This window comes from Psittacula echo (genome assembly GCF_963264785.1).
Source record: "Psittacula echo genome assembly, chromosome: 21".
In the NCBI taxonomy this organism is placed as follows: Eukaryota; Metazoa; Chordata; class Aves; order Psittaciformes; family Psittacidae; genus Psittacula; species Psittacula echo.
In genome coordinates this window covers 4,777,471-4,793,984 of record NC_137757.1, presented here as the reverse complement: position 1 = coordinate 4,793,984, position 16,514 = coordinate 4,777,471, and the positions used below count along the sequence as shown (strand labels likewise).

Sequence of the window (16,514 nt, the reverse complement as noted above, 5' to 3'; positions counted from 1 at the left end):
GAGACATTCGAACCCCACCGTGAACACGTTCCTGTGTGCCCTGCTCCAGGTGGCCCTGCCATGGCAGGGGTTGGACACGATGATCTCCAGAGCTCCCTTCCAACCCTGCTGGTTCCATGCAGAGCCCATGCCAGTGAGCAGAGCCATTGGTGCCCGCTGCAGAACAGCAGCAGACGATGGAGCCTGGTCAGAGCTTTCATCATCCAGCATGTTTCTGGCTCTCGGAGCTGCAGCGGGATGTACTTGGCAGGTGCCTCTGTTTGTGTGTGCATGGGGGGGTATTTATCTCGCAGGCAGCTCTTCATCAAAGGAGCCTGCAGGTCCCTCTGGGGTTCTAATTATAGCTCTGGTTGGAAACAACCAAAGGGAAAACGACAGAAGCAAAAAGCACTTCACCCCTTGTGCTTGAAAAACTGGAAGGAAGGAAAATGAGCCCTGTTATGGTAAACCTTGAGTGTAAATGAGGCACAGTGTGAGTAAACACATCTGTGTTCAGGCAGGGATAGAAAAAAAAGCCTCATGAATAATGCATGGCAGAAAATCCTATTGAGTTGATGGGGATCTATTGCTTCTTTCTGTTGAACTGTTGCTGTAGGAAGTAGTGTGCTGCTGGAGGGAGAGGCATGGGGCTGGTTGGATCACCTCTGTTTTGCTGTCGTTGTCACCAATACACCCTGAGTATTCCTTCAGCATGCAGTCAGGAGTGGCTGTGATGGAATGACCCACTGGGATGATGTCCTTGGCTCTGCTCTCTCCTGATGGAGCTGCTCACTCGCAGTGCTCTCACAAGCACATGGGCTGCACCGTCCCCACTGCTCCTGTTGGCACAGATTGCTGGTGCCTGTGGGTGCCATGGTGCCGGGCTGCCCGTGCTCCCTTGTCTCCGTGGCAAGGAGCCCCAGGATGCTCTCTGCTATCTGCTGACTGCACTGACAGCTCCCCAGTGCCCGCGGGTGGGGACGGCGCCTGCGGTCCCTCCCTCCCTCCTTCCGCAGATAGGGGCTCCTTCTGCAGAGGAGGCCTTTGGTGTGACTGCCGCCTGCTCTTTCCTCCATGGGGATTTGCTGTGGTTGGGTTGTTTGGGGGCTTGGTGGTGCAGAGGGAAAGCTGCTTCAGAGCCGTGCATTCGAGGCAAGACTCTGTCATTCCTGCTCGCACCTCTGTTGAAGAGGAGCCCTGAGAGTGCTTCTGCTGCTCACTAAGGAGCAGGAAGCAACGCTGGTATTAAACCAACAGTTTTCTTGGTCTTCTGTCCTGGGTTCAGCAGCAGCAGTCAGGAAATAACTGCTTTGCTCCTGCCTTGCAACATGAGGAGGGATCATCTATGAGCAGCTTTGCTGTGCTGGCAACCCGGTGCATGCGTCTGCCCTATGGGGCTGTTCTGGGTCCAGCAGCTCCAGGTTCAAGTGAGGTTTCTTAACAGGTCCCACATGGGCAGCCTTTCCAAACCCGTTGCTGTGGACAAGGCTCCGGTGACAAGCACATGCTTTAATACGAATTTCAGCACCTTACCACTGAGCAAAGCCTGCCTTAGGAATTCTGTAGCATCCAGGAGGATTTCTGAGGATAGAGGGGAGGAGCTCCCTGCCTCCCTTCGGTTGTAATGCACTTACTGCTCCATTTAGTCAGGTCATTTTATAAGCCCAGTCTTCAATTTGCCATAAATGCTTTGCTTTCAGCAGATGGTGAGCGACTATTTTTTGCCCTCATTTCAATAGGAAAGCTCCACGATAGCAGGAGATGAACGAGGGGCACGGTGCTGCCGACACGCAGCACATCACGAGGGCTGCTGAGAATTAAATCCGGGCGGTTGTAATGTGCCATCTGTTTTGTGCTGGGGGGGGGGTTATTTTCCCCCTGAAGGCTCCTGTTAGCCTCCAGCATTGCTGCCTGAGCAACAGCATCCCTTTTGTTCAGGACCCAAAGAACCAGCACAAAAAGATGAGGCATGTTAATTCTAACAGGGGTTATAAAACTCCAGCCCTTATTATTCCTCTTACAAAAGGTATCAAGTACATCTTGAAAGCGTCTGGTGCTTTACAGCCTTTGAAAGCTGTTTAAATTCCTTATAGAGAGGCTTATTGCATTTGGAGCTCTTATTTGGTGTGAAACCACCCCAACCAAGCAGCTCTCTGCTGTGTATTTCTAGCTGTAGTTACGAGCATGTGTAGGATGCGTAGCGCGAACGTACACAGCGTGAGTCCCGCTCGTGGCAGCTGCAGTTTCCTCCCCTCCCATACACAGACGCAGGTCTGTTGCACACACACCATGCCTTGAGCCAACTGAGCTGCCAGCCTGTGCTCCCTGTTCCAGAGCTTCCCTGGGGAATTCTGCACTTTCACACTGTTATGAAATGGGAAGGAATGCGTTTCTGTTAAAAATACCCTCATGCTTGCTGTAATTGTTTGATTTTTGCCTGTTTTGAGCAGGATTTCTCTCTCTCATTGTCCCCAGCCCTGGCTGGAGCAGCTGTGTTCAGTGAAGCCGTGGTTTTGGGTAGGAAGGTCAAGACAGTTTGTTCCAGCAGTGTGATCACCATTATCTGGCGCTGGGCATTGCTGTGCAACGGTTTGTGCTTCCGAGAAATGAACCTGCCCACAGGAAAGTCCTTTTTCTTCTCACCCCGAAAGCCTAAAGCACTGAGAATAAAGCTATGGCATGAGCCATGCGTTGTTTTTCCAGGCTTGGAAACAGGGATAAGTAAGATTTTCCTATGACTGCAGTTATTTGTGTGCCTTAATAAGAGAGACTGGAGCATGCTGACAGGTAGGAGACAGTGATAGACACGAATCTAAATATTAGTGTTTCTTTGAGCCTCTGTAACTTGTCATGAAACAACCCAAATGAGCAGCATCCTTGTTTCCAGAGAGCTAACACACCATCACTTAATGACAACCTTCCAGGAGCATGTGCACAGTGAGTAATTTGGCACCCTCCAGGCTTGATGGCTTTCTTGACAGCTCCAGGGATCTGTTGAGCTGCTTTAAAACCTGGGTTGTAGATGAACTGTTGTGCAGGCTGGAAAAGGAGGATGGTTTGACTTCTCAGTGCCAGGCTGGAGGGGCTTGGAGCAAGCTGCTCTAGTGGAAGGTACCCCTGCCACAGGCAGGGGTTTGGAACTGGATGAGCTTTAAGGTGCCTTCCAACCCAAACCAGTCTGGGATGCTGTGATTGAACCATGGGTGTTTGGAACAGGAGGAGCATTGAGCCCTTGTGCTCCTTTTAAGCCTCAAGTTTGTATTGTTGAGAGGATTTTGATGCAGAAAACAGGGTGTGATATTAGTAGAATAGACTAGACTAGACTAGACTAGAATAATGTGTGCTCTGCACAGCCCTGCTCTTGGGCTGAAGCAGGAGTGAATTGCTGTGATTGAGGGGAGGTCTCAGGATATTTGGATGGCTGGGGGGTGTGCCAGGTTCATAAGATGCCCTTGCAGCAGTTTGCTTTGATGTTGGGTGTTCAGAGTTGCCTTTGAAGAAGAGACATGGGGCTCCCTCCTGACCTTCCCAGTGGTGCTGTGCGACACCAGGAGGTCCGGGTCCTCCTCGGGGTGTGCTGTGATGCAGGGGAAGGGGGATGAAGCCCGTTTGTCTTCTCCACACAGGCTGCTCTGGGTGTGTTTAATTACCTTCAGCTTGCTTCCTGTTGCTAAGTTCTTCTTATCCGGAGTAGGATGTTCTTAAACTTGACAATGATTAAATATAAATACGTGCTTGAGCTCTTTTCCGATGGGATTCTTTGCCTGTGATCTCCATGTGGGATCATAGCCGAGTTCTGCTGTGATTTGGTTATCGCCGTGGTGTCAAACGCCTTCTCTGCACTCGACTTGTGAAGAGCTGCCTCTTACAGGCTGTCTGGCATCAAACCCTCATCCTCTACCAGGCAGAACTCCCAAACCCAGCATTTCCTACCTGGCAGCTCAGAGCAGAAGTGAGCAGCACTGTTTGGGTCCTCCTGCAAGAGCAGAGCATCCTCCTCCAGCATCATCCAGGTTGCTCCCAAGGCTCCCGCAGGCTCTGCAGAGCTGCCCTGTGGGATAGGGATGGAATAAAACAGGGTTTAAGTAAAAACCTGCTTGTGGTGTGGCTGTGGCAGTGCCTTCTCCAAGTGGGGTCTCACAAGAGCAGAGCAGAGGGGCAGGATCCCCTCCCTCAACCTGCTGCTCACGCAGCAAAGATGCTCTTTGGTTTTAGATGCTCCATCCTCTTGGTTATGTGCGTTGCCTGCAGAACTCTGGGTTTGGTTGAGAGCTTGGGGAAAGCCATTCCAAAGGGAGAGAACCAGCTGCATCGGAGAAGCACGCTTGGGTCTTGCAGCAAGAGGTTTGCTGCACCCAGGGAGTTATTGGTGCTGGCAGGTAACTGCTGCTATGAGATGTTTAATGGGAAGGGAAGGGCTCCTGTGTGCCCATCTCTGCAGCCCCAGTCCTGCCCAGGGGTCTGGCCAAGCTGTGCAGTTGTTCCTGGGGGATGGAGGGACGACGTGGAGATGTTTGCTCATCGCTGGTGAGAGCCATAGGCCTGCACTGAGAAAGGTCCGTGACTGCAGCTTTGAAGCCTAACCAAGTAAACATCCCTTGTTCTGGAATTGTTGGGATTTAAAGAGAGAAAATGACGTCCAGAGGAAGCGTTTGTTTGTGGCTGTGGACTGTCCCTCCTGTTTACTGCGGCTGGGAAGAGCTGCTCTTCAGCAGTCGTCATCCCACCAGCCTCCATGCTGCCTTCAGCAAAGCAATGTGTGTTCGGATAACGGTTCCTACAAATGTATTGATTCAAAACAAACACAGTGGGGAGCAGCTACAAAGCAGCTACAGAGCAGTGCAAAGCAGGCTGCTGTGGCAGCTGGTGCAGAAGGGAGCTTGCTGCTGTTGGGTGTTCATAGTGGGACAGTTTTGCAACGCATCCATCCTGCTCTCAGGAGCTTTGTCCTGGGAGTTGGCCATGGGGACTCTGTCCTGTGCCACGGGCTCAGGGCGATGAGGATTTGTCATTCCTTGCACTGCCTGCTAGCAGCTCTAGGAGGTTTTGGAGAGCTGGATGTGGAGGGTTGTCAGTAGGGTGTGATGCTGTAGTCCTGGCTCCTGCAGGAGAGGAGAGCAGGCTGAAATGGGCCCTGCGCTCGTCCCCAGAGCTGGCTGGTGGGGCTCAGTCCAAGTGAAGAGGTTCCAAAGGGTTCAGACAGCCAGTCCCAAATGTGACCCAGCTCCGGATCACTCCGCTGGGAGCACAGAGCCCATGGGTTTCCATTCCTGCTTTTCCAGAAGCGCCACTTGCAAAAAAGAGAAAAAGCAAGATCTAAACCTCATAAATCAGGAAGTTTCTGTTGCTGGAGAAAGAACTGGAGTGAAGGTCTCCAATGCTGCTTTGTTTTAACCACAGCATTAGGAGTAATGTTAAGCTTTTGCCTTAAACCCAAGGGAGGAGTACTTTGGAAAGCTCAAAGGACTTTTCTCTTTCAGGCACTCTGGTGGTTTGGCAATGGGGAGGAGTTAGATCCGAGCTGAATGCAGTGATAGAGGAGGGTGATACCTTGAAATGGTTCTTACTTTTCAGTGTGCTTTGAGCAATTGCTTGCCGGGGCTCGGGCTGGGGGATTCAAAGGCATGTGTTGGATTAGGCGCTGTTTGCTGTGTAAGCAGTGGCACTTTATTGCTGTAGAGCTGTGTGATGCCACACATGAAGGTTAGTCCTGTCAGCTCTAAAGCATGATTATTGTAGGTCCTCTTTATACCCGAAATACCCTTCTCATGTGATTTCCATCTTTTTGTGTCAACAGCCCAGGCTAAAGTTGAGATAAACATTGCATCAGCTTAAGAGCTCTGAGGAAACCTGCTCCCTGTTATGGAGATGGTTCGGAGCCTTTTCATGTTACGTTATCCCAGTGCGCAAGGCAGAGATCCTAGAATCCCATCATAGAATCCCAGCCTGGTTTGGGTTGGAAGGGACCTTAGAGCCCACCCAGCTCCAGCCCTGCAAATTCCTCCTTCCAGCTGCAGTGGTGAAGGACACTGACACCATAGGCCATCAGGGGTTTTGGCAGGGTGTATTAGGAGGAAGGTTGCCTCGTTGTGTGCATGTCCTCATCTGCTCTGCTCATACTGCCTGCACTGCCAGAGGGGAACGGTGACGTGGAGGAAGACAGGACCTCAGGGCAGCCCTGTGGAGCCAGGCCTTCAGCCATCTCCCCTTCCCTCATCTTGTTCCCATTTTCAGTCATTGGCTCTCATCAGGCAGCAGAGCTGGTGCCAGGACATGGAACAGTCTGGAGTCAGTTGTCCACGTGGTGGAACATGCATGGTCAGACGTCAATAGAGATGTTTCTACCAAAGCAAACCTTAGCAAAAAAGAGTGGTTTTGCTCTTAAATGACTTTGTAGGCTGTAGGTGGCAGGACAGGGGGGTGAGAATGGTGAACATGGTGTGTCTGTGCTCATGGCTTGGTTTGAATAGCTTCATGCAGATCTAATAGGAGAAAGCTCTTGACTGAGACATTTGCACCTCTCTTACAGCATCATCATGACAACAGAGAAGAGCCCAGCGGCGGAGGCTGACAATTCGGAGCAGCAGCAAGGCAAGGAGGAGGAAGGAGCTGCTGAAACACAGAAGCAAGAGGCTGCCCTAGAGGAAGGGGCTCGGCAGACATCGGAGGGACAGCCTGTGCTGGGGCTGAAGCAGAAGGCCTCCAACGGCGGCACTCCCGCACCCGAGGAGCAGGGCAAGAAGGAGCGCCGCACCTCCGAGGGCCGCGGCCTCTCCCGCCTCTTCTCATCCTTTCTCAGGAGGCCCAAGTCTCAGGTGTCCGAAGAGGACAAAGACAGTGATGCTCCTAAAGAGGCAGGAGGTGACCAGAAAGACCCCGCGTTAGGAGCCAGCCCTGATGAAGACATCCTGGTGAAAGCCCCAATTGCAGCTCCTGAGCCTGAGCTCAAAACCGATCCATCACTAGATCTCCATTCCTTAAGCAGTGCAGAAACACAGGTAAAACACCGTGCTCCGTATGCTGTGCTCCCTGCTGTGCTGGAAAATGTGTCTTTTTAGCCAAAACTATAAAAACTTGGTATCCTAGGATGGAAACCTTGGTCATAAAAGCTCATGTGGTGCTAGAAAGGCTCTTGTGAGCTCCCTGCATTGCATCATATGCTTCCCACTCTTGCATTCGTGTGTCAGACTGTCCTGCAAAGTACCTGCTCCTGAAATTGTGCTCACACTTCACAGCAGAGCTTACAATGCCCCGTGCTGATTCTGCTCTGCTGAGGGATGGGAGGTCACATCAGAGCTAAGGTTCAAGTTCATAATTCATGACAGAGCTTGCTCACTGGGGTGTCCTTGGTGGTGCAGGGGAAAGGTAGGTCTGTGGCATGAGGGGAGATTGCAAGAGGATGTGGATTTAGGAGAGGGTTTTTCCATATTCAAGGACTACAAGCATGGTGGGGATGATGTCTTGGTCATCTGTGCAATCCAGGATGGTGCTGAGCCTGCCAAATACACCTGTTTTCTGCTTATGCATCATGTAGACAGGGGTTTCTGCAGAGCACGTGGGCTGAGCCCAGCTCCTTGGAGCTGTCTGATGGCTGCTCTTTACAGCCAGGCGCATTTCTGTGTAAGGTTTTAAAGCATGATAGAAACTGAGGCAGAGCCACCCAGAGGGAGACACAAAGTGCAGCTACTTATTGATCTGGAGGTATTGCATATCCTCTCTTACTCCAGAGGTAGTTTCAGCTCTGCTGTTACTTAGTGTGGATCTGTGGAGGTGAAGAAAGGTGGGTGTCCCTTCTCCTCACACGGGGGTTTCTTGCAACCCAGCCAACCTCTGTGTTGCTGGAGTCATGGCCCCTTGGTGGTGAAATCTGCAGGATTTACCCTCACGTTTTGAACAGGCTCCAGAGAGGTCTTACACGGAATCATGGAGCAGTTTGGGTTGGAAGGGACCTTCCAAGCTCATTCATCCAACCCCCTGCAATGAGCAGGGACATCTTTCACTAGACCAGGTTGCCCAGAGCCACGTCCAGCTGTATCTGCAAGCTCTGGAGCAATATGGGAGAAGTTAGAGCACTGCCAACTGTAGCTGTAAATCCACCTCCTTAAAATGACAAAGCTGGAGGGGAGGTAACAGGTAACACCTTTTTCTTTGCCCAAATCTCCGAGCCTGGGAAAGCCATGTGCTGATCTCTGCTCGTGTTTTGTACCTCTGGCTTGGGTGGTATTAGCACAGTGGAGAGGAGCTGGAGATTTTCAGGCAATATCAGCCCAGAATTGTGTTTTAAGAGGAAATGCCTCATTTCTTTCTCTCTTAAACTTGGATTTTCCACTTCGGAGCACATAGGAGTGTGCACCACGGCCTTCCTTCACCGCGGGCTGTTTGCTTCAGATGAAGCATTGGTGCTTTTCCTTTCAGCTCTTATTTCAGCTCAACGTCAGTGGCTTTTGAACCGTGACACTCGGCAGATATTTGTGCTGTGACAGCATTTGAGAGGTGCTGCCTGTTTGATTAATGCTGACCAAGGGGCATTACAGTGGCTTTGACTGATTCCCTGCTCCCGATTGTCCCAGCCCTGCTGGAACAGAAGTCAGCAGCTTGTGACCATTATTTAGGTTTTAAATACCTCGGTACAGTTGTGCCTGGGTTTGATTTCATGAGATGTGATGGGCTGTAAAGGCAGAGTTCTGCTCTTGCTGTGCCACGGCTGCGTGCTCCTGCTGCAGCGAGTCACTTCCAGCACTTGTCAGAGGTGCTGTGAACTCATTTAACCTGCTGAAATGGCAGTGAAAAAACCCCAAGCAGCTTCCTTCCTCCTCCTGCCCCCAAACTGCAGCTCTTGCTGCTATTTTAGCGAATTAAACTGACTCACAATATGCTTTGTTAGGCAAAGGGAGGGTGGTACGAAGGCTGCCTTCCCTTTTTGGCAGCACAGAGCTGCTCAGTCAGCTCAGATCATAGAATCATAGAATGGTTTGGGTTGGAAGGGACCTTAAAGCTCCTCCAGCTCCAACCCCTGCCACGGGCAGGGACCCCTTCCACTGGAGCAGCTTGCTCCAAGCCCCTGTGTCCAACCTGGCCTTGAACACTGCCAGGGATGGGGCAGCCACAGCTTCTCTGGGCACCCTGTGCCAGTGCCTCAGCACCCTCACAGGGAAGAGCTGGCCAAAAGGTGCTGCTGTTAAGATTTGCGTGGTGTAATCTGCCTTGGTTCCTCTAATCAAGCCCTTTTTCTGTTTTATTACATCCTTTATTAAGTGAAGACTTGAGAATGACTTGAAAAGCTTTAAAAATTAATAGCATTCAGTTGCCCAGCCAAGCTGCTGCCCCAGGTCCCAGCTCACACATTGAAGTCAGATAACTCATTGTGGGGTGAGATCCCAGCCCTGTCGTGCACCTTTACAATGCTTATTTCGTGTGATGTTCTTTTGGATTGACGCTTCTCATTTGCAACTTGCGTGATGTGGGGTTTCAGCCTGCACAGGAGGAGAGGAGGGACGACCAGGACCTGGACCCCAGAGACCTTGGGAGCAAGGAAGGAGGGGAAGGGAAGGAAGAGGGCACCAAGCCAGAGGCCAAGCGAGAGACTCCGGAGCCCAAAGCAGACAAGGATTTGAAAGCTGCCCAGAAAGCAGTAAAAAGACACAGAAACATGTACTGCAAAGTCGTCTTGCTGGATGACACCCTTTTTGAGTGTGCCGTGGATGTAAGTACTTTAGGAGCTTGTTTCTACTTCTCCTCTTTTCCCTCTCCTTTCTCCTTCCCTGGAAAAGTCACCACAAACATGATTTAATAAGAGCCTAATTTGCTGCCAGTGAATTACATGACAGGCTTTACTGCAGAACAATCTTGCTGTAAGCTGGAACAACTTGGTTAGTGGTGTAAAACTCTCTAGTGCCCAGGAATCTTGTTTTCATTATTCCACCATTTCCAGGGTGCCTTGCTGTGTAAAGGGAGGGACATTACCTTACTTGCTGTTCACCTTTCATTTGTATCCCAGACTAGAGTTGAGGTTTTTGTGTTAGGTTGGGCTTGTCTAAATACCTTTTGCCCCTTCCCTTGGAATGAAATGGGTTGACAGCTTGAGTTGTGCTTTTCTGTTCACCCAAGGTACCTTTGCTTATCAGGCTGCTGGCTGACATAACTCCAGGAGCCTGGATATGCAGAACAACGTGCAGTGTTTAGCCTTCACTTGAATATGTTTGCAGTAAACAATTTAAAGTGATTATGGTGACTTACTGCAAACCCCTTCATCTGAGAGCTTTTCTTCTGCTTTATTTCGTGCATTCTCTCACAGGGCTGGCTTGCTGCCAGGGCAATAAGAAGCCAGCAGAAATCCCCATTTCACTATGAAAATACTTGTCTGGAATATTAATAATCCACTTCTTCCCATTCAAGCATACACCATCAGCTTGTTTTTCCCTAGTCCTGCTGGCTCAATGGGCCAGGAGAGGGATGTGGGCACAGGGGTGTTACCTTGGATGATCCTGGGCAAGTAGGTCAGTGCTGGCCCTTTGTGTAGCGGCACTGCTGCTGTTGCTGCCTGGGATCCACTCGGAGCGTTGCTGCCCTGATCACCTTCTCATTGGCAGGAATTGTGTGTGCAGCCCTCGGAAGGAAAGTGTTCCCTGGAATGCTGGTGGCACCCTCAGCAGCACCCTCGCTGGGGCTTTGTGTGTGTTCGGTGCCTTCACATCCTGGCAGGCTGCAGGGACACTGCTGGGGGGAGAATGATGGTGGGGTTGTTGGTCCTGATTTGAGCAGGATGCTGTAAGTCTCTTTCTGTAGGTCCAGAGAGTCATGGTGGGGATTAAGAGGGACTGTTCTCAGTGAGACACTGTTGTCTTGACACGTACCCTCAGCTTTAACACAGATAGAATCCTACTCCATCATGTTGAGAGTTTACTAAGACTTAATTGGGAAGGAATTGGAACAGTGTAGGCAAAGATCAGCTGCTGTGCAAACAGGCCTAACAGGACGGCTGCGGGCACAAGTGGAGCATCAGTAAATCTCAGTTTGCGTCACTGGAACTGCACTTTCTTGCCAGCAAAACCTTCAATAGAATGAGCTGCTCCTGGTTAGTATAGCTTTGTGCCTTAGGGGTGTTTTCCCTTCGTGCTTTTGGACTAAAAGTGTGGCTGTTCTGAGGGCCAGTTCCCTTCTGCAGGATTTGGAAAGAAGAAAAGAGATGCTCGGAATGCTCGGAGTGTATTTCTGGAGGCAAGAACTTGTGTGCTAAGCAGCTTTTTGTGCATAAGGCAGAAGTGGAGAAGCTGGATGTCAGCAGCAGCAGATGGGGTTGATAGAAAGGCCATGGAAATGATGGTCTTTGGTTCTGAGCTGCTGTTTTCTTCTCTGGACCTTGTATGTCAGGGTGCCTCCAAAATGGGAGACTCTACAGTGGGAGGGAGCAGCAGTTTCATACCCCATGTTGATCATCTTTTGATCAACATCTCATTGTGTGGTAGCCTGAGCTTGGGGGATGTACTTGAGGAGGGGAAAACCATACAAATCCTTGGTGTTTGTGGGTTGTGTTGAGAAGCTCAGCTTGGGGGGGGCTTCAGACATGGAGCTGGGGGCAGCAGAGACCCACTGCAGTTCTCATTGCTTCTCTGGTTTTGGTTTTTATGCCTGATGTTCTTTCCTATAAGAGGTCCTTGCTCAGAAGCCACCAGGAGATCTGATTTTGGGCTCCTCAGGACTCCTTTCTTGACAGTGCACAGTGTGGTTTGATGACATTCCCTCTCTCCCCTCACCCATGAACCAGGGCAGCAGAAACCAGCCCATCCTACAGAATGTCTTCTCTCTGTTTGCAGAAACATGCCAAGGGGCAGGATCTCCTTAAGAAAGTCTGTGACCACCTCAATCTCCTGGAAGAAGACTACTTTGGTTTGGCCATATGGGACACACCAACCTCCAGGGTAAGCAGCTGCTGGTGCGTGGTGTTCTGTGCCCGGGTGGGTTCAGCTCCTTACAGGATCCTCTCCCTTGGGGAGGAGGTGATGCATAAGCTCTTCTTAAAGCTCCTTTTGGTGTCCTCCCAAAAAGGGTTATCTCAGAGGTAGAAGTTGTGAATAAATGACAGAGGAGTGTGGATTTGAGTTCAAAAGTGACACGGGCCTGCATTGTCACCTGGAGAAAATTCAGTATCTATGAGCTGACTGCAAAATGATGCCATTGCTTTGTGAAGCTGTAGCTCAGGAAGCCAGGCTGCCCTGGCGCTGCTGTCAGCATGGGTAAGGCTTGGTCAGAGCCACCCGGAGCAGATTTGAGTCAAGGCTTTGCCTTGCAAAGGAACGTGTGACTCCATACCGAAACTCTTACTCATATGGTTTCAGTGTAAGGTCTTTGTTTGGTTAGACTCAAGCAGTGTCTTATCTTTTAAACCCCTGGTTATGCTTTAACTCAAGCAATTACTCAAGCTCTGTTTCCTGAAGCCTAAAGTGTGCTGAACTGAAATCAAGGAACCCTTTTATGTCCTTTAGACCAGATAGGTTGGTCTTTGATCTGACTATGCCCGTGCTTCACCTACAGAATCCCTTCTGGGCCAGGTTACTGTGGCTGAGACATTTAGCATTAAACAGTTCATACATGCAAGTGTGAATTGTTCATGAAGAGGCAGAATAGCACCCCATCGCTATCTGAGGCAGGCAGAGCTCTGTCTTGGGTTTGGTTTTACTGTCTGGTATTTTCTTGTATGTCAGATTTCCTTCCATGTGTATAACCTGGGTTTCTGGGAGCTGGGTGTGCTTGCAGGGGGAGGCAGAGGGGCACTTTTAGATCCAATTGAGAGGAAAAGGTTTGGATCAGCTCAGCTTCTCACACTTGTGCTGTGCACTGGGTCACTCAGGGGCTGAGGAGGGTAAAGCTGCTGGGAGTGGGTTTAGCTCCAGTGCAGAGTAAGCTGCTTGGTGGAAATCTGGTGTGCTCTGATGGAGGAAAACACCATTTGGAAACCTGAAGCTCCATCTCTCTCCTGCTTTAACTTCAAATAGGACCTGACAGTGAGGTACTGATTTACAGGTAGAAATGATCATAGAATCACAGAGTGGTTTGGGTTGAAAAGGACCTTAAAGCTCCTCCAGTTCCAACCCCCTGCCGTGGGCAGGGACACCTTCCACTAGACTGTAATCTTATTGATGAATTCCTGTCCCCATGGCTATGTGGAGCAGACCAGAGATGCTTGTGTGTATTCCTGGACAGGGAAGGGTTGAATGCGGCATTTCCCTTTGATTTTTATGGACTAAACCTTCCTGGGGATGGGAATTTTTCCCACATGGAACTAGCAGAGGGTGGCAGTGGGAATAGGAGAGTGAGACAGGGGGATAGTGCAGCTTGATGCTTGATGCTCTTCCTGCTCTGAAAGGGAGGATTGTTTTCAGCCATTCATTTCTCAGTGTGGATGAAAGTGCTGCTAATTGCGGTGCCCACCATTGTGTGCTGGCTTGGGCAGGATGAGTGCTGGGGCTGCACGACTGCACCGTGGGCAGTGATGAGCAGTCCTGGCCGCAGCTTGGGCCTAGAGGTGCTCTGCCTAAACCAGTGGCCACAAAACCACAGCAAGTGCCGTGTCTGCCTTTGAAATGGGTTTTATACCCCCAGTTTTATAGGTTAGAGGGACAAGCATGTAAAAAGATAAGATTAAATATTGCTGCTGTGAAGTTACACGTCCTTCTGGTCAAAACAGATTAGCTTGGGGGATTCAGTGAGTTAATTCCTTCACCTCGGGAGACCTGGATGTCCAAATCCTGCTCAGGGCTTGTGAAAATGGAGAGGGTGGCTTAATGCAGGCTCTCCAACAGTGCTGTTAGCACCGTGCTATCCCCTTCTGCAGGGCAGGCCCTGACCTCCGACAGGGTGGGCGCCACCATCCCACAAAGCCCAGATGACAGAGATGGGGGAAAAAGGATGGATTTCTAAAGTTTGTAGCTGAGATCATTACAAGAAACTTGAGTCATGCTTAAAAGGGCTGGAGTTTGTGTCACACTCCTGGAAGAGATTCCAGCCTTGCCCAGCTGTTGGATGCTTCCACTTGTATTTCAGTTAAAAACCATGGCTAATGATAGAAAGTCTCGGCGATCTTTGTTCCGAAGGGGTAAGTGTGGAGGGAGGTTGCCTGAAATGAATGCACACATCCTCTTTGCCTGTTTTGAAAGGTTCTGGAGAAAAAAACCCAACACAAGTATTGCGCAAGTGCCCCATATCGCTGGATGTGGCTGCGACCTGCGGCTGTGTGCCTGCAGCCACTTGTATCCCGGGCTGCATCAAAAGGAGTGTGAGCAGCAGGACAAGGGGGGGGATCCTGCCCCTCTGCTCTGCTCCCCTGAGACCCCCCTTGGCAGCACTGGGTGCAGTTCTGGTGTCCTCAGCATAAGGAGGACATAGAGCTGTTGGAGCAAGGCCAGAGGAGGCCACGAGGATGAGCAGGGGCTGGAGCAGCTCCCGTATGGAGCCAGGCTGGGAACATTGGGGCTGTTCAGCCTGGAGAAGAGAAGCTGCGTGGAGAGCTCAGAGCAGCTTCCAGTGTCTGAGGGGGCTACAAGGATGCTGGAGAGGGACTGTAGGGATAGGACAGTACTCAAGGGCGGGTCAGACAGAGCCTTGGGTGACATGGTCTAGTGTGAGGTGTGTCTGCCCTTGGCAGGGGGGTTGGCAGGTCCTTTCCAACCCAAACCCTATGATTCTATGATATGCTGGTTTGTGTTCTGTTTCTGTTTCCTCCCCTATGGGTACCTGGTAGATGAAGAGTGGGAAATGCACCCACCAAGACCACAGACTGGAGGTGAAGCTGTGAGAAACGCCCCATCTCTCCAGTTTCCATGGCTGCATTCATGTCCCATTGCTGTATTTTTAGGGGGTTTCAGGTTTCTGTGGTGTTTCTGGAGTATTTGTTAACCTGGGGATGGTTTTATCCTCTTACAGACGTGGCTGGATCCTGCCAAAGAAATAAAGAAACAGGTTCATGGTAAGTAGATGGAATTTGTGGTGTCTATGTGTGTGGTTCCTCCCTTCTTCCCTAAGTAAGTGTGGCTTTAGGGGCCATTCAGGGGGCTTAAGCAGGGGTGATAATTCAAGTGAGGGTGTCTGGCAGGGATCAGCACAAGTTCAGGCAGTTTGTGCATCCTTTCCCTTCTTCCCAAGTACTTCGTGATGCTCTAGATTTAGGGAAAGATGTCATTTCCTTGGGAAAACACAGCTTGGAGTATGTTCCCCTGGGCAAACCCACACTCTCCTTCCTATGATGCGATGCTGAAACAGGAGATCTGCTCCTTGTTTGAGGATGGGAAAATAGGTACAGTGGGAACAGGGCAAATCTCACAGGAGCTTGGGAGAGCCTGAGGAAAGCTGTGTGCTGTAGCAAGGTTTGAGGGACTCTGAGGCTGGTTTGAGGTCCAGACAGGGGCACTGGAATGCAAATAGCTCGAGTAGTATCAGGGCAAATAGCAGATGCTCTCCAAAGCCGGATTTTAAGGTCTGCTCGCACTGAATTAGTTCAAAATCAGGGCAGTGTCAAAGTTAAATAAATTGTAGAGGCTTTTGTGTTCTCTCAGGAGCAAACCTGACTCCTTTGAAAGGAAAATACTGGTTTATGAAAGTAAAATATTGTTTTATGAATGTGAAATCTTGCTTTATGACAGTAAAATCCTGGTTTACGACAGTACAGTACTGTTAGATGTGTGCTTTTGGAGGGGTGCAGGACAAAGTGTGTCCTTAAGCACAGATGAGGGGGGAAGTGCTGCAGGGCTGTGGAGTAGAAGCTCCTGCTTTCCTCAGCTTCTCTTGGAGTCAGCAGCAGGGTGTGTGTAAAGGGCAGGAGCTGCCCTGGCCGTGCTGTGCAGGTAGGATTCAGTTTGTAAGTGTAATGTGCAACCCTGTGGAATCCGGTCCCCTGAGATGGGTTAAATGGCAAATAACTTGATTTTACTTCAGTATATGTTGAATGTAGGAATATGTGCACAGCAACGTCTGCTGGTTTAGGTACCCACTACCACCTAAAATACCTTCTTGGTATAACTTGGTTTGAGCTGTGTGTGATGAAAACAACATGCCTTGTGTTTAATCCCAGTTGTGACGTTGCATGAGCTGTAAATCCATGAATGCTACATCCCACCTCTTCCCTGGTTGAGACTGGGATCAGTCTCTGAGCGAGTGAAGCACAGGGGTGTCTCCTCTTGATGAAAGCAACATTATGTTGAGCAAGTGTTAAAGGGGGAAGCTGTAGTTATGGGAATTACTCTGCGTGCTTGATAGGTCAGGACTATTGCCTGTGGGTAAATGGGTTCATTCTCAAGAAAATGAGAGGATCTCCAGACACCTGGACTGGTGGGATTATGGGCATTCTTGTTCCACTTAATGCTTGTACAAGACTTGCTGTATTAAAGCATTTAGGTCTAGACTTGTAATGCTCTTCCTGTCTCAATGCTGGTTTCATGCAGGAATTGATGCTTGTATTGTGCTGAGTTTAACCTATGGTCTGAGCCCACCCCAGTGCTTTAGGCTGGTGACATTTGAAACTTGGGCTGAGTGATAAACCAGTA

At 50.2% G+C, this 16,514-nt stretch overlaps 1 protein-coding gene across 15 annotated transcripts in view; it reads left to right on the top strand.

Moving 5' to 3' along the window:
• The window catches only part of EPB41 (erythrocyte membrane protein band 4.1), a 90,639-nt gene that overhangs the window by 35,717 nt on the left and 38,408 nt on the right, over positions 1-16,514 (top strand). For 14 of the 15 annotated variants that reach the window (XM_080632163.1, XM_080632155.1, XM_080632154.1 and 11 more), the window contains exons 2-5: positions 6,509-6,977; positions 9,452-9,682; positions 11,793-11,897; positions 14,899-14,941. In XM_080632163.1, the coding sequence (XP_080488289.1) occupies positions 6,516-6,977; positions 9,452-9,682; positions 11,793-11,897; positions 14,899-14,941 (841 nt within the window). In that variant the 5' untranslated portion in view covers positions 6,509-6,515. The remainder of the gene's footprint in view (positions 1-6,508; positions 6,978-9,451; positions 9,683-11,792; positions 11,898-14,898; positions 14,942-16,514) is intronic. The other variant, XM_080632157.1, reaches the window with a different exon arrangement.